General features: G+C 32.4%; 1 protein-coding gene, 1 non-coding gene and 1 pseudogene across 2 annotated transcripts in view; all 3 read left to right on the top strand.

Moving 5' to 3' along the window:
• The window catches only part of LRRIQ1 (leucine rich repeats and IQ motif containing 1), a 200070-nt gene that overhangs the window by 154499 nt on the left and 22478 nt on the right, over positions 1-23093 (top strand). Inside the window, exons 23-24 of the mRNA XM_016199434.2 lie at positions 12417-12546; positions 14869-14929. Coding sequence (XP_016054920.2) covers positions 12417-12546; positions 14869-14929 — 191 coding nt within the window. The remainder of the gene's footprint in view (positions 1-12416; positions 12547-14868; positions 14930-23093) is intronic.
• Positions 1601-1703, top strand: LOC148093789 (U6 spliceosomal RNA). Its single transcript, XR_015714109.1, has one exon. It is a non-coding gene; the product is annotated as a U6 spliceosomal RNA (small nuclear RNA).
• LOC148093788 (small nuclear ribonucleoprotein Sm D2 pseudogene) lies at positions 15702-17339 on the top strand (annotated as a pseudogene).

Genomic DNA, 23093 nt, shown 5'->3' with positions numbered 1-23093 from the left:
TGGAGTAGGATGATAGGGTAGATAAAGTAGTACAGAAAATGACAACTGATAGAGGCCCATGCCTATATGCTTAATGGATATTATAACAGAGGTTGCATTCTAAATCAGTTAGGAATAGGCAGACTTTAATAAATCTTACTTAAACAATTAAATTACCTATACTAAAAAATTAATTCTGGCTACATTAAATACCTAAATTTAAGAGGCAAAAATATAAAATGTATGGAAGATAATGTGAAAGAATATATTTATAACCTTGGATATGGAATCATTTCTTTAAAAATATGCCAAAAGTACTGACCATGATGATAAATATATTTACATTAAAATTAAGAATCTCTGTAAATGAAAAATGTTATCAGAGTAATAAACCAGCCCATGGAGATAGAGAAGTGTAGTCACACATAACCAAAAAGGTCTCATATCCAAACTATATAAATAATTTGTAAAAATCATTGAAATACAAACAGCCTAATGGAAAAAATAAACAAGAGACTAACATATATTTCACAAAAGAAGAAATCCACATAACATGTAAACATATATAAAGGTTTTTAATCTCATTTGGTAGTGCAGAAATGCAAATTAAAAAGTAAAAGCCTAAGAAAAGTAAGTGCTGGCGGCTCTATAACCAGTGGAACTCATATTTTGCTGACTGACATATAATTTGGTACAACCATTTGGAAAACAATTGGATATCCCGTTGAATAGAGGATATGCCTACCATATAATCCTTCAATTACACTCCTAGGTATTTGCTCTATAGAAACTCTCGTACAAGAATAATCAGGGCAGAGTTGTTTTGATTATCCAAAACCCACAACAATATTGGAATGGACAAACTCTAATACATCCATACAGTGGAATACAGTACAACAATAAAGAAAATAATGAACTAGCTCTGTACACAAGAACATAGATGAATTTTACAAACATATTGAACAAATGAAGACAAAAGAATACCAACAGAATTATTCCGTTTATGTATAGTTCAAAAGAAAACAGAGCTACCCTATGGTGTTTACTATATAGATGGTAAAAATTGTAAAGGTAATCAAGAATGTCAAGGTTATAGCCCGGCCAGCATGACTCAGTGGTTGAGAATTGACCTGGGATCCAGGAGCTCACAGTTCAATTCCTGATCAGGGCACATGCCCCAGTTGAGGGCTGGATCCCCAGTCGGGAGCATGCAGGAGGCAGCCAACCAATGACTCTCTCATCATTGATGTTTCTATCTCTCTTTTCCTCTCCCTTCCTCTCTCTGAAATCAATAAAGACATATTTAAAAAAAAAAAAGTCAAGGTTATAAATTTCAGCATAGCAGTTACCCCTAAGAGAAGTAAGAGATTTTGGAGCAGGCTTCTGGTTTGTAAGCATTGCTCTATTTTTTTAATAATCAGAGGTCCACATGAAATATTTATGCATATTTTTATTTATATAATTATTTTAAATAATTTATCTTTTATGTAATTGCCATTATTTATTTATAGTATATTTATTTATAAATTTTGAAACTATAATCATGTGATCAATATAATATTTTGTGTACATTGTATATATCACAATAAAATAAAAATAATTATAAAGAGCTTTCAGTGCTCATTTTTGCAACACATATGCCACTCTAAAATCAGAAGGATATGGAGATAGGATAGCCTCTGTACAAGGATGAGACATAAATTCATGAAGCATTCTATATATTGCTTTCTTTTCTAATGTTTATAGATAACAGAACAATGTCTCTGATAAATGAGGTGACTTGTCCAATTGAGGGCCCTTCAAGCTTAAAATCCCACCCCCAATTTCTCCTACAAAAAAATGAAAGAGCTTTTACAAATCAATATTTATACAAATATTTTAAAGTTAAAAATTAACTTAATTTTTAGGAAGACCTATAATGCCTTATCTTGACTTCTTTTTCCTCTAGTGTGTGAATGGATCAGTAATGCTTTTACCTATCATTTCAATTAAAAATGAAATCCATTAATGGAGCCCCTGATTCATTTACAAATGAAGTTCTGCTACATAAAACAAAATTCTATCTTTTTAAAGATAATATAGTAAAAGATTAAAATTTTGCATTAATGGAGTATGCACTTAGAAAACTCTTACATATTTAGCGGGCTTTGGGGATACTTGCTTAAATTATTACCTGAGGAAAACAATGATTTTGGTACTAGGTTTATTATTCTCTAAAATGCTGTCACTCAAAGTGTGAGAGAAAATTTGTTTTACTTATATTTATTGCTTTTTATAATGCAGGCAATAATTAATATTCAGTATTTCATATGATGTACTTCTGTCTGTATTCTAAAGTTTCATAAATATAGAAATTACCAGGTACAAAAAAATTATAGGCATTGAGAAATGAATTATGAATGTGTTGACATGTGCCATGAGCATTTCTGTTTTATAGCTATAAAAAGAAATTATTACAATGATATTTTTAAAATGTTTAATTTTTCCATCAAGCCTCTATAGTACTGTGTGTCAATATAGTACCACTTGTTGGCTTTTTTTCAAATAAAACTAGTAAAGGAGATCATCCATCTCTACTTGGCCTTCAGTTAATAATACAAGAATGAGTAGAATTAAGGATGCTTTTTTACCAAAGAATAAAGAGTTTTAGGTAGGTCAGGGACCTGAAGTCTAACTCTAAACTGAAAATACAAACAAAAACAAAAGCCAAATAAACCAAAAACAGGAGGCAGTAGAATTTATGTGGCTGCTCAGATCATATTATTTTAAAAGCCAACCTACTTACATCATCAGGAATTATTCTATCAGGTGGGCCCTAGTTTGGATGACCTACTATATTAACACTCCCTGAGGGGGTCTGAGTTGGATAGAGGAATATTTTCTAAGAATAATTAAATTGAGAAAGTGAAACAAGAGAGAATCATGTCAATGGAACCTCTGTCATGGTTATTACTGAGCAATTGCTAAAAATTATTTGAAATAACTTCAAATCAATTAGGACTTTATACTCATATCTTTTGGAAATTATTTTTTCTTTCTTAAAGGCACAGTAAAATCCTTATATATTATGAAATAAAATACATTTAAAAATGCCTGATACAGATTTAGAATTCTGGTAATGAGGACTTCCTGAACTCAACCCCAGAATATTGTACTGTTTAGTTTTGTGGTTAATCCTGGAACCTTCCCCTCCTGCCAGTGACTCCCTGGAACCTTGTTCTTGGTCTGGATTTAGAGACTTCTACAGATAGTTTCACCCCGGGGCAGGGAAGTCTTAGTATGTGGCAAGTGAAATAGCATAAGACTATGCATAAGAGAGGTCAATTCATTTTATAAAAAATAGTAAAATGGCTACAGTTATTAAATCTTTAATATATATTAGACATTATACATTATTATCATATACTTTTTAAGAGGAAAAAACTGAGGCAGAGAAAAGGTAAATAATTTACCAGACATTACACAGTGAGTAAGTGAAAATGGCAAACTTACTATGTGCAAGTTATTTGCTAGACAGATAAAAGGATGACTAAGGTAAAGTCTCTCCTTTAAAGACTGAATTAATTTATTATATAATTAATTTCTCATGCATCACAATTTCAGGGCCTCTTCTAATGGAAAATTAAGTGGTGTGCCCGATTCACAGGGAGCAGTTGAAAGTAATTTTAGACAATGGTGGTTCGAAAAACACTATCCTATGGACACTTAAATTAGTATTTCTTAAAAATGGGTAAATCTGCTAATACCACGGCAGAGAAGAATCAGTATTACTGATTTTTCCTTTTATCTCAGGCTTCAATAGATTTTGGTGCATCATTTTCTGACCCCATTGTTTAAAACTTTGATATTTTTTCATCATGAATTTTTTAACTTTTATTTTAAAATATTACATTAAGATATTATTTGATGATTGAGGTGTTTTGTTTTTTTTTGTTCACCATCTTAAATTTAGTACCTAAGTATTTCATTTGTCCTACTTGATTTACCCTAGTCCCAGCCCAAGTTAACAGCAAACATGGAGACACATTACCCATTGATACCTACATGACTGCCAACCTATGATTTTCTTGAGTTATGTAGCTCTCACAGAAGAAACCAAAGAACCGCCTTTTGTGTGCTATTTGGTACTCGGCTATAAAGGTATAAATGAGGAAATACAGATCAGCCGAACAATACAAATGGCAAAACCTATGCTATCAGGTAGAATTGTACATAAGTTGAATACAGGCACATATTTTAATTGGTTAATAAGTATACTAACATCCACTTTGCAGAAGGATATTTCTATTATTCCATAGAGATTTACTTAAATATAGCAATTCCATAATATTGAAAACGATGTCGCAGAATCCATATATTTTAAAAGATATAATTTAGTAACTCACTTTTATTTTTCTTTGCTTTCATAAAAAAACATTCATACATTCTATGTACTATCCAATCCCCCAAAAGATGAATTTTGAAAATTAATTCAAATGTCAGGGACTAGCAAGTATTTTTCATTCTAGTACTTTTTTTTTTTAACTCTCTCTGCCATAAAATACAGTGAAATATGTAAAGGAGTGATTAGTGCTGCAGTAAGCCTTTCGCCCTTACATATAGCTTTGGCTCTGTTCCCAAAATTTCTGTTTTTAAACTTTTGTACAAACAATCCTCTTCTTTATTCATGAAGTCATTTTTCCTTAGTGATCAATTACATATATATTTAATATATTTTAAAAGAATAGGGATGTTGCTTGTCACACACAAATGGCTCTTAGAGAGTTATTGGTTTCATGCCAGTGCTGTCAGCATTCCAACAACACATTGCATTGGTTAAGGAAGAAGCCATAAACAGCCTATCAACAAGGATTTATACAAATGTTAATGAATTTAAAATTCTATTAGTGTAACATTTATGCCAAACTCCAATTTTATTTGTGCTTTATTTGTGAGGTATGATGCAATAACTTCTTTTAATAAACACATGCAGACCACTTATACTTTATAATGTAAATCACATTTTTAGTATTTCCAGCATAAGATACATAGAATCAGCCATTTATCAAAGTTACCAAAAATATTTCCATCACATGAAGCATTTTGCTCAGCACACAACCGTGTCCTCCAAAAGCTTTGGGTAAAGAAATGAACTCATCTCCATCCGTGAAGCTAAGAGTATTTTATTATTATATTACTAAAGAAAGCCATTAAAGGAAAAGAAAATAGTCATGGGAAAGTTGCCATAAGTATAAAAATATAAATAATTAGCTTCTTTTTATGTGCCCCAAATGACAATTGAATCTTAATCTCCCTCTGTATGTGATATTATGCTATATCGAAAATTTAGAAAACTGATTTATTTGAAGCATATGGGTTTAATGAACACTTATTTTACTTTTTGTGAAGAAAAGAACATTTCCCTTTTAAAAAGTATTTCTTTTGGTGAACTTCTTTAAAGCTGAACTTCTTTTTTCTAGGATTGCATAAATTGTTAACTTTTTATAAAGTAGCCTTATATGGCATAGATGTTTTTCTTTGTTTTAATTTTTTTATTTGATACCTTTAGTTGTCAATTTTTTGAAACACCATTAAATCATTTATTCAGTAACAAGACTCAGCAGATAACAGAACAGACTACACATATTAATTTCCCATTTAGCCTGAGTAAACAATTTCACTCAACAATTGCTCTCCTAAGTTTTTTCTATGGCTAGGGAAAACAACATTTTAAATAGGCTATCTTTTTAAAAATGAAATGACTTTCTAAGTGGGTATTAAGAAAGTAAGTGAGAACAATTAAGGTTTAATTACTATAAAAACAAAAACTAACACCACAATTTTAGAAGAACATTTAAATAGGAAAATTATGAAACTGTATACAAAATATTATACATATATACACACTATATCAAAATACTTTTTCTATTTTGGTAACTAAATTTTTTGAAATTAAAAACCAAATATTCCAAGCATTTATAAATATAAAAATGTCAGGTTTATATTTATTAAAAACAAAATCAGTTTTGTTGAAGTAACCATTTATATACCAGGATAAATATTTGGAATTGTAGAAACAGAAATAGTGAACAGCTTCAAATTTCTCAGCACTTTAATGTCTTCCTTTTTTCAGACATTTTTGTTAAAAATAAATTTACTTAATTTTAAGCAATATGCATTTTTTGCTTTTTAAAAAGACAAAATACTTATTAAAAATGATAGGTGTTAGGTTTGCACCAGCTAAAGAATAACATTTACATTTGTCTAGATGTAACATTTATTTTTAATATATCTTTGTTGATTTCAGAGAGAGGAAGGGAGAGAAAGAAACATCAGTGATGAGAGAGTCATTGATCTGCTGCCTCCTGCACGCCCCCGACTGGGGATCAAGCCCACAACCCAGGCATGTGCCCTGACCGGGAATTGAAATGCCATTTCCTGGATCCTAGGTCAGTGCTCAACTGCTGAGCCACACCCGGCCGAGCTAGCTGTAACAATTTTTGAAACATACAAATTTAATATGTAGTAGAAAAATATGTAAAACACACACACAAGAAACTAGGTACCATTAAAAAATATAAATGTACCTTCTGCTGATTATGTAAATATCAAAAAATTAAATATTCTGACTTAAAAGTAACTTCTATGAAATGTCAAAGTAGTGGGTATTGTTTGCTTTCCTGATATAATGAATAATTAAGATATGTTTTTATCTCAAATAAACAGTAATATCAGTATTTCTTAGGAAACATGTAACATAAATATATATGGAAAAGTAGGCATTGTCCTGTGTTCAAATTTTTCAGTTTGATTTCCATTAAAATGCTTTCTACAGCTTAGAAAAAGTACACACAAAAGTAAAGAGATGAGGTAAACATCTCACAATTTTAAGAAATTACTTGAAGCAATACTCAGATATCCCAATTTCTAGGTTCTAGAATGATGCTTTAGAAGGTCCTTATAATGATGATCTGACAGACATCTGAATCACATAACGAACAGCATGTTTCTTGGTCTTCTGAGTAGGCAATGATGTTCTTGCCTGTTATTACAATGCAATCATGACAAAGTTTGCCAAGAATATTGCGTTAGTGTAGGTTTTCATGAGGCGCCATGTAACAGTAAGAGCCATTCAAAATCGCCATGCTGTAGCCCAAACCTGGCAGGTGAGAGCGGAGTAGGAGGAGACATTCTTGGTTCAAAAGAATCAGCATAAGTCACTAAGAAAAGCTGCAGCAGGAGAATCTAGGATATTATAAGTAGAGTCTAGAATCCCTATAGCCCAGTATCTACATCATTCTTCAAATTCTCAGCACGTAACTCCCTGGTGGCCACAGGTTTGTGGAGCATATGTAACTAAGGTGGGGGGGGGAGGGAGGCGACAGGTCCCCACTGCCCCACCCCCTACAGAGTGAGACTCAGCTCAGAAAGCTGGGACACACAGTTGTCTTCCCTTTCCTGGGGGAAAGTTGGTGGAGTTTTTACAGCAGAAGACTGCACAGAAATTTCCCAGTTCCCCTATCTCCCTCCATGCAGGCAACACCCATTTCATTGTCCATTTTTTTTCCGATGTAATTCAGATTTATAGAGGTGAAGTTGCTATTATAATAAGTTAATTATGTTTAGATATATGCCATCCTTCACAGTGCACAGGTTTGTACACATGCTAAAATTCTAAATTCCGTCTCTACCTTTCTCAGGCCACTGAGAGAACATTAATCAACTATGACAATTATTCCTTTATCTCACTTATATTTATTGAGCATCATACTACTATGTACCATTTAAATAGTTTATATTCTCTTAAGCGAAACAGACACATGGAATAGGAAAGTAAAACATAATGTAATAGATGTTATCATGGGATCTCCATAGAGTCCTTAGGAGGACATCTCTTACCTAATTTGAATAAGGAACACAATGTTGGAAGCTCAGGGGCTTTCCCCAAAGAATGCAACTTCTAAGCTGAGACATGAAGACTTGAAACAAGAACATCATTGGTAAGGTGGATAATCCCAAGCATAAGGTCTACAGGCAAATGAGATCATTTTGAGTAATTATAATAGACCTAGGTGATTGAGGCAGGAACCTAACACATGTGTTTCTTAAAGGTATATGCAAGGCCTGTGTGCTATGGAAAAAAATTTTAACACCCAAATGCAGTGGAGAACCAGGAGTTTAATCTATGAAGAAGCATAATTAGATTTGTACTTTAGCAAGACCATTTGCCATATGGAGATAATATATGTGGAAGCAAGACCAGAAGTAAAAAGACCAGTGAGAGACTTACAGTAATTTGGAAGAGATGATGGTAGCCTGAATTAAAAGTGGCAATGGGAATACAGGAGATCCGACAGATTAAAAAGAATTTAGGAGGTAAAATATGCAGTTGGAAGCTGAGGAAGAATGCTGTTTCAGTACAACATTCTGGTTTCTGAGTTGTACATTGACTATGATGGAAGCATGGTAGCAACTTGGAAATGGTGGGATAATACATAGCTCCAGCCTTTTTACATACTTGGTTTATATTATCTGGGAATATCTAAGTGGAGAGATTATGGATAGATACATTTCAGAAGTCGATATCCTTATCAATTTGAAGGAGTTAAGTGAATATCCTCATATAGGGAAGAGCATAGCCTATGAATATGACAGAGCCGGGAAAGGACTCCAGAGAAGAATCCTGAAATTGGAAGGGGTGACAATGAAAGAGAAGCCCTTCAAGGAGACTGAGGTTAGACAAAAGGTCAGAGAAAAACATGGGGAGTGTAATGAAAAAAAATCCAAAGGAAATAAGCCTTTTAGGAAGGGAGTGGACAACAGTATATAATATTATATGGAGTCGGTAAGATAAGAACTTCAAACAGTCCCAAAGACTTAGCAGGATGCGTGATCTCAGTGTGAACAGTTCCAGTGGAATGGTGCGGGGAGGAGGCCACATTGAGTGGGCTGAAGCATGAATGGCAATAAGTCAACAGAGACTGGGCTTTGTCTACTATTTCAAAAGTTCATCTGATTAGATGAGAAGAGAGAGGAGGAGAAGATATAAAGCAGTTTTTGAGAGGTTTAGAAATACAGAAGAAAATACCGATGGCAATAAATCCTAAATTATATGGAATACTTGGGATTCAGAGGACAGCTGAGAGGATTGGCCTTAGGAGGAGGGATGCCCCTTCTATTGTGATAGAGAAGAAAGGCACTTTGCACATATGTCATCAGACACAAGCCCGCTCATTCCTGCTCCAAAAGCAAGCCTGGATAAAATGCGGTCAGTGGGGGCGAAAGGAGGAGCCAGATATTAGTGTGACACACAGCAGGTGAACTTGACCAAGTTCCCAGTTAGATGCTGGTATTTAAGGGATGAGCAGTCAAGGTTGACTCCAGAATATCTGGTCTGGGTGCACTGGGAATTCAGGAGGAAAAACAGACTTAGTGGAGTGATAATGGTTAAAACAAGTTGTGATTCTAAAGTTCAGCTAGATATGCCAACACAAATAACACATAGGCTGGTGATACCTAGCCTCCCAGGCTGCCAGCCCCAGGAGATAATTTACATCTACGTAGTCGACTGTCCTCAGAAGCCCGCACAGCGCCAGGCATAGAGCAGGGACTGTGGGCTCTTAGATACGCGTCGCGTGGGGAGCCCCACCGCCTAAGGAATCTTTAAAGGAGCTGCATGGAGTGCTCTCCAGAGAAGAGAGCTTTCAGACGAGGGAAATGGCCTGTGTAGTTGAATTCAGCAAAGAGGTCAACAAAGATAAGAAATAAATGTGTTTGTCAGAGAAGACAATTTAAAGCCTTCTAAGTAAGGACAATTTCAATTTCACAAAATCAGGTTGCAATAAATTAAGGAGGAAGTAGAAAGTAAAGAAGCAGAGACAGAGAGTAGACTTTTCTCTCTCTTTTAAAAATTGTTAACTAATTTCTTTTAGTGTGAAACACAAGGTATTAGAAGATTATAGAATTTGTCCCTGAAATCTTATATCTCATTTTATAACAGTTTTCTGAATTGGGAGACACAAACTTATAAATTATAAAGGGGAAATGGCTTGTAGTTTAGGAGATAATTAGCAAATAGATAAATGTGTTTTCCTAAAGAAAAAAAAAAATCCTCCTTTTGAAAGTAGAATAGAAACTAAAATAAAATAATGGGCAGGAGTAAATATTTGCACCAGTGTTAACAGATAAAGGATCAAGAATAGTAAACTGAAAACAAAAATAGAAATCCTAAGATTCAGCAGAGTAGGGGGAAAACAAGAAAGACATTTTATGCTCTGTGACCTATAATTAATAAATAATCATATGAAATTGTGAAATCTCACTAGCCAGAAAGACATGTAAATTAAGATCATATTATGTGATATTTTTTGTCAAATTATTAACAGCTTTAAAATATGTAATATCCTAAAGTTGACCAGGGGCTCAGTGAAATGAGAAACCTCATATAGTATATGGTAAATTGATGAAAGCTTTTAAAACTATTTGACAATCAAAACTATTTGATTATATTGAGTTCCTCAAAATATTCATAGTTTTAAACATGTTATCTTTAATTCCACCAGAACAAATAAATTAATTAAATGGGATAATTACAAATTTATCATGTAACAAATTTGTACATCATAGTGTAAAACCACTGAAAGTCTGTTTAGGATAAGATATACATTACATGTACGAACTGAAAAGTAGGATTTATGCATGCAAAAAAAAAAAGCAAACCAATTCTATGAAAAAACTACAAGGAAATGCCTTAAAATGTTACCCAGGGGTTGTCTGTGGATAGTGGGATTTTGGTGGATTTTCTTTCCTTCCTTCTTCCTTCTCTCCTTCCCTCACTCCTACCTTTCCTTCCTTCCTTCCTTCCTTCCTTCCTTCCTTCCTTCCTTCCTTCCTTCCTTCCTTCCTTCCTTCCTTCCTTCCTTCCTTCCTTCCTTCCTTCCTTCCTTCCCTTTCTTTCGATTTCTTATTTTTATTTATTTTCTAAATTGTCTATAGTGAGACTATATTATTTTTATAATTAAAAAGTTTAACAATTCATTTAAATAAAATCACACAAATTTGTGTTTTGAAGTAACGGAGCATATTTAGACAGTAGTAATTAGGGGACAGCAGGAATCAAAGGAAGAAGTTTGTTCTTAGCTAGACGATATAAGAAATTAATGAAGAGCCAGAGAAGCAGGAAAGCACAGTAGGTAAATGGTTTCACTTTCTGCAGGCAGAGTGATGCTTCCTGTAAACTGAAAAGGAAGATTTATTGGGTAGCCTGGCTGAAATTCATTAAGTAATCCAGGTCACTACTATTTTTCTACCCCAGGTGTAAGAAACAGGATTTCTACTCAAAGCTTTAAAAAGTAAATCTTACTATTTTCTTCTCAGGAGCAGGAGTGATCCTAAAAGGATTTAGCCGAAACAGAATCACTTCCTGCAGCCTTTGAACTGCAGTATCTTTGAGTTCATTCAGCCAACTTCATCCTATGTCTGTTCTCTTCCTAACTGAGCTCATGCCAATCTGCCAATCTATGCCTCAGGGTTAAAATCGTTCATTTGAATTGGATCCTTACAGTGAAATCTCTCAACTTTACTTGGGGATAGTTGTCTAGAATCTTGGTTGAGTTCTGATGTCAAACCACTTTGGATTTATAGAGTGTCATTGTAGAGTTGAGGAAAACTTCCCAAAATGAGGTCTTCAGTGTAACTCTGAAATGCATGGCACTGATGTAGCAGCAATGTCTGTGAATTTAAAAAAAAAACACAAATATATATATATATTAAATTTTATATTTGAATATAAGGGTTGATTTATTTTTTTTAAACTATTTTCTTTTCTTTTATATTTGTTATCTTGTATTCTTACCTAGTATAATTTTTCCTCTTCATAGTTTCCATAAACATTTTTATTATGTTTTCCCCTTCCTCTTTGAAATAGGTATTATGGCATAAGCACATATAATCCTAATAGAAATTGTATTCCTAACTTAAAATATTATATTTTTGTTACAAAAACCAAGTTTAGTTTTATATAAAATTAAAATTCTCTTTTAAATACCTTCATTATATTTATAAATTCTGAATATGTATAAAACTAATACAAGAACAGCCGGACTTTAAAATAAGCCTGAAAAGACATCTTAGTGAACACATAGATCTTCTTTTTATAATAGAATTCTACTGTCCACCAAAAATAATTCTTTGAATTTTCTAACTATAAAAATAGCAAAACAACCTTTATAAAATGTTAGTTGCATTAAAACATTTCCTTTGTTTTTCAAAATAGGTGGGTTTGAAACTCAAGGAGGAAAAGTACTTTGTGACTATTTTTCTTACAGATGATTTAGTGCTCATGAATTAGTGTTACTTCCCCCCCCCCCCTTTATTGTGATAAAATTGTTACTCTGACCTGTTTGGACAAAATTTTATCTCTTTAAGTGACAAATAAAATTTTCATATTTCTTTCCCAGGTAAGGAAGAATTTATCTGCAAGGATACCAAGGCACGTGAAAAATTAGAAAGGAGACAAGAATATACATATCAGTGGCTTCACACACAGGTTGGAGTTCATGAAACAACTAGTTCCAGAAATTTAAAAGGGTAAGGTCATTTCCTTTAAATTAGATTTTTGTATTGTAAACACATCTTGAAAAGTTAAACCTAGGTTAACTGTGCTAAAACAAACGTGACATAGCCTAAGGCCAATATACCACAATGCCAGGTTATAAAAAGGCCTCTTATATAGAATAGATTTAATCACTCTTTTTATTTTTCATTCTAAAATGTTTAAGAACTCTATTTTTATAATGCTTAATAACAACAGATGAACTACATAAATGATTCTATTTTATAAAGTAAAGTGAATAGTATTTATTAACTGTTTATAGATATTATATTCAGTGCAAGTTGTATTTTATTTTGTATTATTTTTGTTATCATTTATGTTTGGCAGTTCAAATTATAATTCAACCCTGATGCTGCCACTTTGCTAGTCATGTAACTAATTTTCAGTGATGTCTCAATGCTCAGTGTCCTCTCCTTTATAGTGAGATTATAGGATTTTATCTATCTCACAGGATAGAGATGAGCTCACAAGGTTGAAGATATTAAATGTTTTATTTAGCAACAAACAGGGTCAATTAATTTTAGTTACAGTAATGTCTGTATTAGTTTACTAGAGCTGCCATAACAAAATACCACAGATGGGTGGCTTAAAGAGCAAAGATTTATTTATTTACAGTTCTGTAGGTTAGGAATCTCAGCTCAAGGAGTCAGTGAATTTGGTTTCTTTGGAGGTCTCTCTCCCTGGCTTGCAGATGGCCACCTTCTCATTATGTCCTGACATGATCGTCCCTCATCTGTGTTGTCTGTATTCTAATCATCTCTTCTTATAAGGACACCGGTCATACTGGATTAGGGCCACCCTTGTGACCTCGTTTTACCTTCATTCCCTCTTTTAAGACCTGACATCCAAATACAGTCAAATTCTGAGTTATTGAGGGTTAGGACTTCAACATATGAATTTTGTGGGAACAAAATTCAGCTGATAATAATGTAATATAAAGCATATATGTGCATAACCACTGAATCAAAGTTTTAAGGAAATAAAAGCCCAGAGATAATATGTTTGGCATAAGATTTCAAGACTTCTTGTAGCTACATATATTCACAAGAAAGGTAAAAATAAGCTATTTTATGGATTTATTAAATGTATAAACCAATATGGAATCTAAATGTAGAAGACACTTTGGAAATGTTTCCAGGCATTGTGGGTGAAAACTATTTAAATGAGTAACAAACAAACAAAATCCTACAATTGTGAGAGTTAAAACTTAATTTAACAACAATTTAAAATATATCAAAAGATCAAATTTTTAAATAATATATATGGATTAAAACCTTCATATGTGGTCAATATTATCAATGTAATTCTTTTAAAACATGGAAAAGAAACTAAAGAGTGAACGTGAAATTAAAACAAGATTTTAAAACCTGGATTGTTATATCTTATTTCATTGTGAGCAGAGAAAGTAGGAATAAAGAGATCAACATTTGAGAATTTATTTATTTCACTAAGTATTTTAATTAATTTAAGCTAAATTTGTTTTATGTTGGTATTAGTCAATTTAGTGTAATTCATAAGATGAAATCCTTAGAACTATAAACAAATGTAATATAACCCATAGCTTATCACTATATTAACCAGATACAAGAGGTCTGGTTCAGAGATTGTAAAGCATTAGTAAAGATAATGTGAAAAATTGAAAAAAAAATTATTCAGGATGTAATTTAGATAAGTTTACACATTTAACAATATCCCTTACTCCTAAATAAGTTATATTTAAATATATGATACAATAGGCAATTGTTTATGAATTTTCTCTTTTAAAATATAATATATAAAGGAATGGTTAGTAACATTTTAAGAAATATTATTTTTTAAGAATGAAAGTTTTTGAAAAGCCAAATGTTAATGTTCTGCTTTTAAACAGAAGTTGATTGTGAGCATTAGTATAATATATTAAATAAACTAAAACTATTTTAAAAATAGGAAGCTTTCCCTTAATCATAAAACAAGTAAGATACGTAGGTAAATGTAAATTAAGTATTTATATTTTTAATAATTTATTAGCTATCATTCTTGTTTTTTTCAAATTTTTGTTTATTGTATGTGTTTATGTTTGGTAAAGAAGGATAGCATTAAAGAGTTATTTAGAAATTTAAATTTTATGTCAAATTGAATTTTAAAATGACTATGGAAATATATAAATTTGTTTTTACCTTTGCATGTAACTCTATTTAAGAAAACTATTATTCCCATTTTTTAATTGCTAATTACTCCCAAAATTTTCATTGGGCATTTCTTTCACATTCTTTCTCTAAATTTATGTAATAATATTATTTCTGTTTTTGTCACTGCAGCAAACATTTCTTGCCTGAGTTAGATCCAGATGTACTTAATGGTGGAAGAGTTCAGCTTGTGGTAAGAAATGTCTATAAAGATACAGGAAAGTTGTAGACAAAAGTACTCAATAAATGTCCCTTTAAAATATGTCTATATACTAGTGTAAATTATGAAAATATCAAACTGTGTCTGTTTGGGGTAATATCAAATACCATGTACTAGAATAATAATGTTATCTCCACTTGTAGTATAACTTTAAAATATATTACTCAAGCCCAGCTGGGCGTGGCTTAGCGGTTGAGCGTTGACTTAGGATCCAGGCGATCCGGATTCGATTCCTGGTCAGGGCACATGCCCGGGTTGTGGGCGCGATCCCCAGTAGGGGGCATGCAGGAGGCAGCTGATCAATGACTCATCATTGATATTTCTATCTCTCTCTCTCTTCCTTTCCTTTCCTCTCTCTGAAATCAATAAAGATATATTTAAAATATATATATTACTCAAAAATATCAATTGTACATGGTAGATTTAAAAATATTGGAAGTTATAGTATTTAAAATAAAATTAACAGGAAATTGCATAATAAAAATTAATTTTTAATATTCAAAGTAGAATATTTAAAACAGCAAAATACCCTCACAACTCAGAAAATTAAACCAGATAAAAATTAACAAGTAATTGTGAATTCACCCACTCTAAGTAATAAAGTAAATTATCAGAGCTTTAGGAACAATCAGGTTCTAAACATGCTGACTAGAGTGTAGGCTCCAGGTAATATAACTGTATGTACCTTGCTAAAGTCAGTTGTACTATATGCTATTAGAAGGAAGCCTATGTAAACAAAAAGAGAATGGCCAATGTAAAGTCCATAGAAATGGAGCCCACGAAACAAGAAATTTTCAGTGTTTCAGAAATTTCCAATGAAGTGGGTACCCTGACCAATGACAAAAGCATGTAGCCTCTTTGGCAGGTAAAAATGAATGCATCTTTTGACCCTAACTTTATGATGCCATCCATTTATGTCAATCAACTATACTCCTTGCTCAGATTCTACATTCACCAAGAAAGCTGGTTATAATTTAGCCTGCATTGTAGAATTTAGTACAAGAAGATAATGTAGTCCCTAGTAGAAACTAGTATTATGTTATCTAGAACAGTTATATTCATCATTCTCATGAACAACTCATTTAAGGAGTTTTCCTGAAAGAGGAGTGCATTTTGGGTAGGCAATAGCTAAAATTATTGTATTTTAAAATATTTATAGAATTTATATTTGGAATAATCACTCTGCAAATATTTTCTTGCATTTTAATAGAGACCCCTCTGGCAGAGTGGCATGAAGATTATCATAGGAAAATTGGTACTTCAGTCTATTAACACCATACATATTACTGACTAGCACTTTCTCATATATTGTTAAGTGACCACTTTGGAGGAAGAATGGGAAATATAAAAATGCCAAGAAATGCTAGGATAAAGAAAGTGATATTACATTTAATTGTTATACTTCTAAAAATGAATGAAACAGATTGGGTAGATTATTAACATACATATATGTGAAAAATACATAGCACTTTTTTGTATACAAAGTGCTTTTTTTCCATCTTGAAGAGGTATAACTGAATACAGAAGCAAGGTAAATGGTAGTAGAACAGAAATACATATTTTATGTGTGTATGAGTGGAGACAGGGAAGAAATCAAGGAAAGACTTATGCCAAAAGTATACTGGATGAACTGAAGGTCCAGAGTAGAAATCTTGCAGAGTGTTGGGGAATGAAAGCACCCTACTTGTGTTGAGGAACTGGGCATAGATAATTGCACAACTGGGACCAGCCTATAACAGAATTAAAAACACACACACACAACTGCAACCGCCTTTACTATAAGATCCTCAAAGACATAAGAATAACATCCATAATAAAAAGACAGAAAATTAGAAAACAAAATAAAATTTTAATTATAGGACAGGTGAAAATGCAAATGAGTCTATTATAAATTTTAGAAATAAGAAAATATTATTGAAATAAACTCTAGACTGGACACCATAAAAGAGAGAATTCGTGAGTTAAAAAATTATCTACAGCTCTCTTCAGAGGCAGAAGCATAGTGGAGGAGAAAAGAGTGTTCCAAGAAGGCAGCCACCACCAAGAGCTGCCTCAATAAGAGTGAGCTTACCCCAGAGGAGCTGCAGAAGCAGGAGGAGAAGGAGTTTAACACAGGCCAACTCTCTGTGCTCACACATTTGGTCAAGAACACCACCTACCAACTGTCACAACAACAATAAGCTCCTGGGCCTGTGAAGGCTTTTGATAGGCACTGCAACATGGTACTGGAGAATGTGAAGGAGATGTGGACTGAGGTCCCCAAGAGTGTCAAAGAAAAGGAGAAATCCAAGCAAGTCAACTAGACCCACTACATCTCTAAGCTGTCCCTGCACCAGATTCGGTCATTGTGGTCCTGTGGGTATCACTCTTTGCTGGCAAGTAGAGGTTTTCTCCCTGACATCAGAGCTCCCCTGTTCTGCAAAGACCTGACCTTTGACATGAGAACAATAAAATCCTGTGTTTTTCTTAAAAAAAAAAAAAAATCTATAAAAGAACAATAATTAGATTGACAGCTAACATTATGTCAGAAACAATGCATACCAAAAGACAGTAGAGTTATTTCTTAACATTAAGGATAAATATAAATATCATCCATTTCGCTAATTTTCAGGAGTGAACACAAAATAAAACCTAATAAAACATTCAAATGCTGGGTTTAGATAAAATCTCTGTCTTCCAAACAAGATCAAAGCATATTATGTGACTGACATTAATGAAAAAAAAATGCAAAGAAAATATATCATTTTGCTTGTTTCAAAATATATGTTAGAAGGTGTGTTATTGATACTAGATAGTTATATTGCTGATTAAACTTATCCCACCAAAACCTCAGGAATTTCCTACAGAAACAGTTATAGTTCATGTTCCCCAGGAAACATCCTGCAATTTTGATATTTGAGTGCAAGACATTTATTGGCAAAGACTTTCAGGAACAACTCCTTTCAGGGATGAAAGCATCAGGATTGAGCAGAGCAAAAAGGTGAACTGCAATAGAGTTACAGCAGAGGTAGTGAGATCTGGTATTGGGAAAGCCCTTTTGAATTGTCCCAGCTTGGGACAAGTGGACCAGGATTTTGTGCTCTTGCATCAGGGCCTCAAGATAGGTGTTACTTGGGCAAGCCAACTCTTTTCAGCAAAGGACAATTTCCAGAGAGGAATTCAGTGGAGAGCCACAGGCTTCAATTTTATTAACAGCTGGAGGAATCTGATTCCATTGTTAAAGGTGATCTGAGTGGGATATCAAGATATTCACTATACTCTATACAGTAAATTTACTGTTTATTGTATACACTATACAGTAAATTTACTATTTAAGGATTCAACAACTTAGCATGTAAAATGTGTCCATTTTACCCAAATAAATTTATAAATTAAGAGCAATTCCAAATAAAATTATAGCTGTTGTTTTAGAAACTTGAAAAATCTCATTCTAAATTTGTATTGATGAATTAAAAAACCAAGATTATATAGGTCAACTCTGAAAAAGAATAACAACTGGTCACAAGATATAAAGAGTTAATATAAAGCTAAAGAAAACTTTATGGTGCTGGCACTGGCATGGATAAATAGACCAATGGATATGAATAGTTAGTTCAGGAATAGACTTATGACTATATTGAAATGTAATATATGATAAAAGTAGGAAAGGTCAGATTTTTTAGTAAATGGCATTCAATTACCTAGCATTAAGAAAAAAGAAGATGGGCTATAGAGAGAGCATATACACCCTTTACAATAGGCAAATGGAATTCAGAAGTTTTGAAGACTCACATGGAAAAAAAAAACCTGTAAAACTGATCAAATAAAAAGAATATCCTTGCAACTTAACAGTAAAGAAAGATTTCTTTAAAAAGATAAAAATACAAAGTGTGTGGTAAAAAAATCATGTGTTAAATTAAATATTTCTTCCTATAAAAGATTTTATAGAAATATTAATAGATTGTAGACAGGACAATCTATTTTGAGTGTTAAGAACTAACAATAGCTTAATATCTAAATACAAAAGAACTCCTGCTAATGAACAATATAAAGTCAGGTAACCCAATGAAAAAGAAATATAAATGCAATATAAAAAGGAATATACAGAGATAATGTCCATATGCATAACAGTATATAAAGTTATGTTCAGTTATATGACCAGAAGACTAAAAATTAAAACTAAGAAGTTGTATGACTATATTCAACAGAATGGCAAAAATTAGAAAATGGGGCAATGCAAAGTGCTGTCAACAGTGTGCAAACACAGCACAGCCAGCATGGCTCAGCAGTTGAACATCAACCTATGATCCAGGCAATCGTGGTTTGATTCCCAGTCAGGACACATGCCCAGGTTGCAGGCTCAATCCCCATCAATCATCATTGATGTTTCTATCTATCTCTTCCTCTCCTTTCCTCTCTCTGAAATCAATAAAGGAAAAAAGTATTCTTAAAAATGGATTCAAGATGAATTATGGGCCCACATGTAAAACCTAAAATTCTCAAACTTTTCTGAAAAAACAGTAAGATATTTTCACAAACCTGGGTTTAACAAAGATCTCTTAGATAGAGCATAAAAATCATAAGTCAAAAAGTAAAAATAAAAATTGTACTTCATCAAATTTAAAAGTATTTGCATTTAGATAGACGCAGTCAGAAAATGAAAAGAAATAAAAAGTCAAACTGCATCCTGGAAGAAAAATTTATATACTCTCTCCCTCTTTTCTTTATTTCTCTCCCTCTTCTTCTCCCTCTCTCCCCCAATCCTTTATGTACAAAGAATCCCTCCCCCGCATATGCACATCTGACAAAAGACTTGTATCCATAATATATTTTTTAAAACTTTTAAAATCAATAATATAAAGACAAATATCCCAGTGTATTAAAAAATTGAAAAATATTTGAGACTTCACAAAGGAAGATATTTAAATGGTTAATAAGCACATTAATTTAAATGAAAACAGCAATGAGATACTATACCACACTAGAATGGTTAAAATTTTAAAGCCAGGAAACACAAATGTGGGTAAAGATATGGAACAACTAGAATTCTCATACATTACAAATATAGTGAAATAAGATAAAAACCATTTTGAAAAATAGGCAGTTTCATATAAAATTGTACATGATTCCATCCTATGAGCCACTAATTCTACTTCTAGATGTTTACCCAAGGGAAATGAAGCAAATGTCTACATAAAAACCTGTATGAAAATTACATAGCAGCTCTACTGAGAAAGGCCAAAAAATGCAAACAACCTAACTACAGGGTGTCCCCAAAAATGTATATACATATTTGAGCTGATAGCTCAATTGATTTTTTCCCCCCCAGACTTAACCCATTGGAATTAATAATTATTCAAAGTGTGTATACATTTTTTGAGACATCCTGTATTTATCAACAGAAGAATGGATAAACTGTGGAATATTCTTGCAATAATTTAGCTACTCAGAAATTAAAAGAACTCCTTATACACACAGCAACATGAGTGAATATAAAAAACAACATAATGAAAGAAGCAGATACAGAAAAATACATACTTTATGATTGTATTTGTATTAAGTTCAAGATCAGAGAAAATTCTGCTGTCCAATGGTGAAAGAAATCAGAACAGTAGTTCAGTAATTGCTTCTGAGGATGAATTACTGGAAGGCACGAAGGAATTATTTGATAATTATCTTAGTTAGGATTCACCTGAGAAACAGATCCAATAGAATACATGATAGATGATGACTGATTGATAGATGATAGATGATAGAGAGATGATAGATAGATGATAGATAGATATATGTACATACATACATACATGCATAATCTAGGATAGCCAAAGCAATCTTGAAAAAGAACAATAAGATTTATAGTACCAGATTTCAAGACTCTCAGATTCAGAATGGAACTTACACCGTTGGCCCTTTATCTATCCATCCATCTAACTAGAGAATCATCTATCATCTATCTATCTATCTATCTATCTATCTATCTATCTATCTATCTATCTATCATCTATCTATCTATCTATCTATCTATCTATCTATCTATCTATCTATCTATCATCTATCTATCTATCATCTATCTATCTATCTATATCATCTATCTATCACCAACCTATCTATCTATCTATCTATCTATCTATCTATCTATCTATCTATCTATCTATCTATCTATCTATCATCTATCTATCTATCATCTATCTATCATCTATCTATCTATCTATCATCTATCTATCTATCTATCTATCATCTATCTATCTATCTATCTATCTATCTATCTATCTATCTATCTATCTATCTATCTATCTATCATCTATCTATCATCTATCATCTATCTATCTATCATCTATCTATCTATCTATCTATCTATCTATCTATCTATCTATCATCTATCTATCATCTATCTATCTATCTATCTATATCTATCTATCTATCTATCATCTATCTATCTATCATCTATCTATCATCTATATCTATCTATATCATCTATCTATCTATCTATCTATCTATCTATCTATCTATCTATCTATCTATCTATCTATCATCTATCTATCTATCATCTATCATCTATATCATCTATCATCTATCTATTATCTATCTATCTATCTATCTATCTATCATCTATCTATCTATTATCTATCTATCTATCTATCTATCTATCTATCTATCTATCTATCTATCATCTATATCTATCATTTCTCTATATCTATCCATCCATCTATTTATCTTTCAATATCTATCTAGCTGTTATCTATCTATGTGTATATATATAGAGGGGGGATTTTATAGATATATTATTTATTATAAGGAATTATATATATTATTATAAGGAATTATATATTTTTTATTATAAGGAAGTGGCTCATTTGATTATGGAGGCTGAGTCCCATGGTCTGCTCTCTGCAAGCTAGAGAACCAAGAGAGCCTTTTGATATAGTTCTGATCTGAGTCAGAAGGCCTAGGAAGCAAAAGAACCAATGGTGTAAGTTCCAGTCTATGTCCCAGGTCCACTGGTCAAACAGAGAGAATGAATTCTCCCTTTTACTACCTTTTTGTTGTATGCAGGCCATCAATGATGATGCCACCCATTAGAGAAGGCAATCTAGTGTACTTAGTCTGCTGATTCATATGCTAATATAATCCAGAAACACCCTCACAGACAAAACCAGAAATAATATTCAACTAAATATATCTAAGTGCTCCGTGACCCAGCCAAGCTATCACATAAAATTGTCACAGTAGTTATCTGTAACAAATAATTGAAATGAAGAATGTAACTAAAAAATGAGCAAAAAGGTTGAATAGATACTTCACCAAAGAGAATATTCGGATGAAAATAGCACATGAAAAGATTTTAAACATCATTAATCACTATGGAAATTGTGAAAGCCTGAAAGCCACTCTATGATACTACAATACAGCTGTTATATTGGTTAAAATAAAACACTGACAATACCAAGTGCTGATGAGTATGTGGATTTAGATCTCTCATACATTGCTACTGAGAGTGGTACAATCAGAAAAATTTGCCCATTTCTTATAAAGGTAAATATACAGTTAACATATGACTCAATAATTCTGCTCCTGAGCATTTTTCCTGGAAAAATGAACTTATGTTTAATCAAAAGCCTATACATAAATGTCTGTAGTTTTATTTGCAATAGCCAATATTTGGAAACAAGTCAAATCTCATTCAGTGAGTGAAAGGATAAACAAATGGTGGTACATACATACAATGGAAATACAATAAAAAACATTAAAAAGCAACAAACAAGAACAGCTCTTGATACATACAAAGACATTGGTGTATCTCAAGAGCATTATTCTGAGTAAAGAAAAAAATCTCAAGAGGTTACATACTGTATGATTTCATTTACACAAATAACATTCTCAAAAACATAATTATAGTGGTGGAGAACATATTAGTGGTTGCCATTGGTTAGGTTGAGGAGAGGGTATAACTCCAAAGGGAGGTTTTTTGAGAAGATAGAACAGTTCTATATCCTGATTGCAGTGGTAGTTCTATAAATTAATGTGTGCAATAAAATGTCATAGAAGTATAAACAAACCAAAAAATTGTACATGTGAAAATTGCTTAAGTCTTAATAAGATGTGTGGTTTAGTAATGGTATTGCACTTATATCAATCTCTTGGTTTTAATAATCACACT

The sequence above is a fragment of the Miniopterus natalensis genome, chromosome 2 (assembly GCF_054644295.1).
Source record: "Miniopterus natalensis isolate mMinNat1 chromosome 2, mMinNat1.hap1, whole genome shotgun sequence".
NCBI lineage: Eukaryota > Metazoa > Chordata > Mammalia > Chiroptera > Miniopteridae > Miniopterus > Miniopterus natalensis.
The sequence above is the reverse complement of the archived record's forward strand: the minus strand, read 5'-3'. Positions and strand labels throughout refer to the sequence as shown.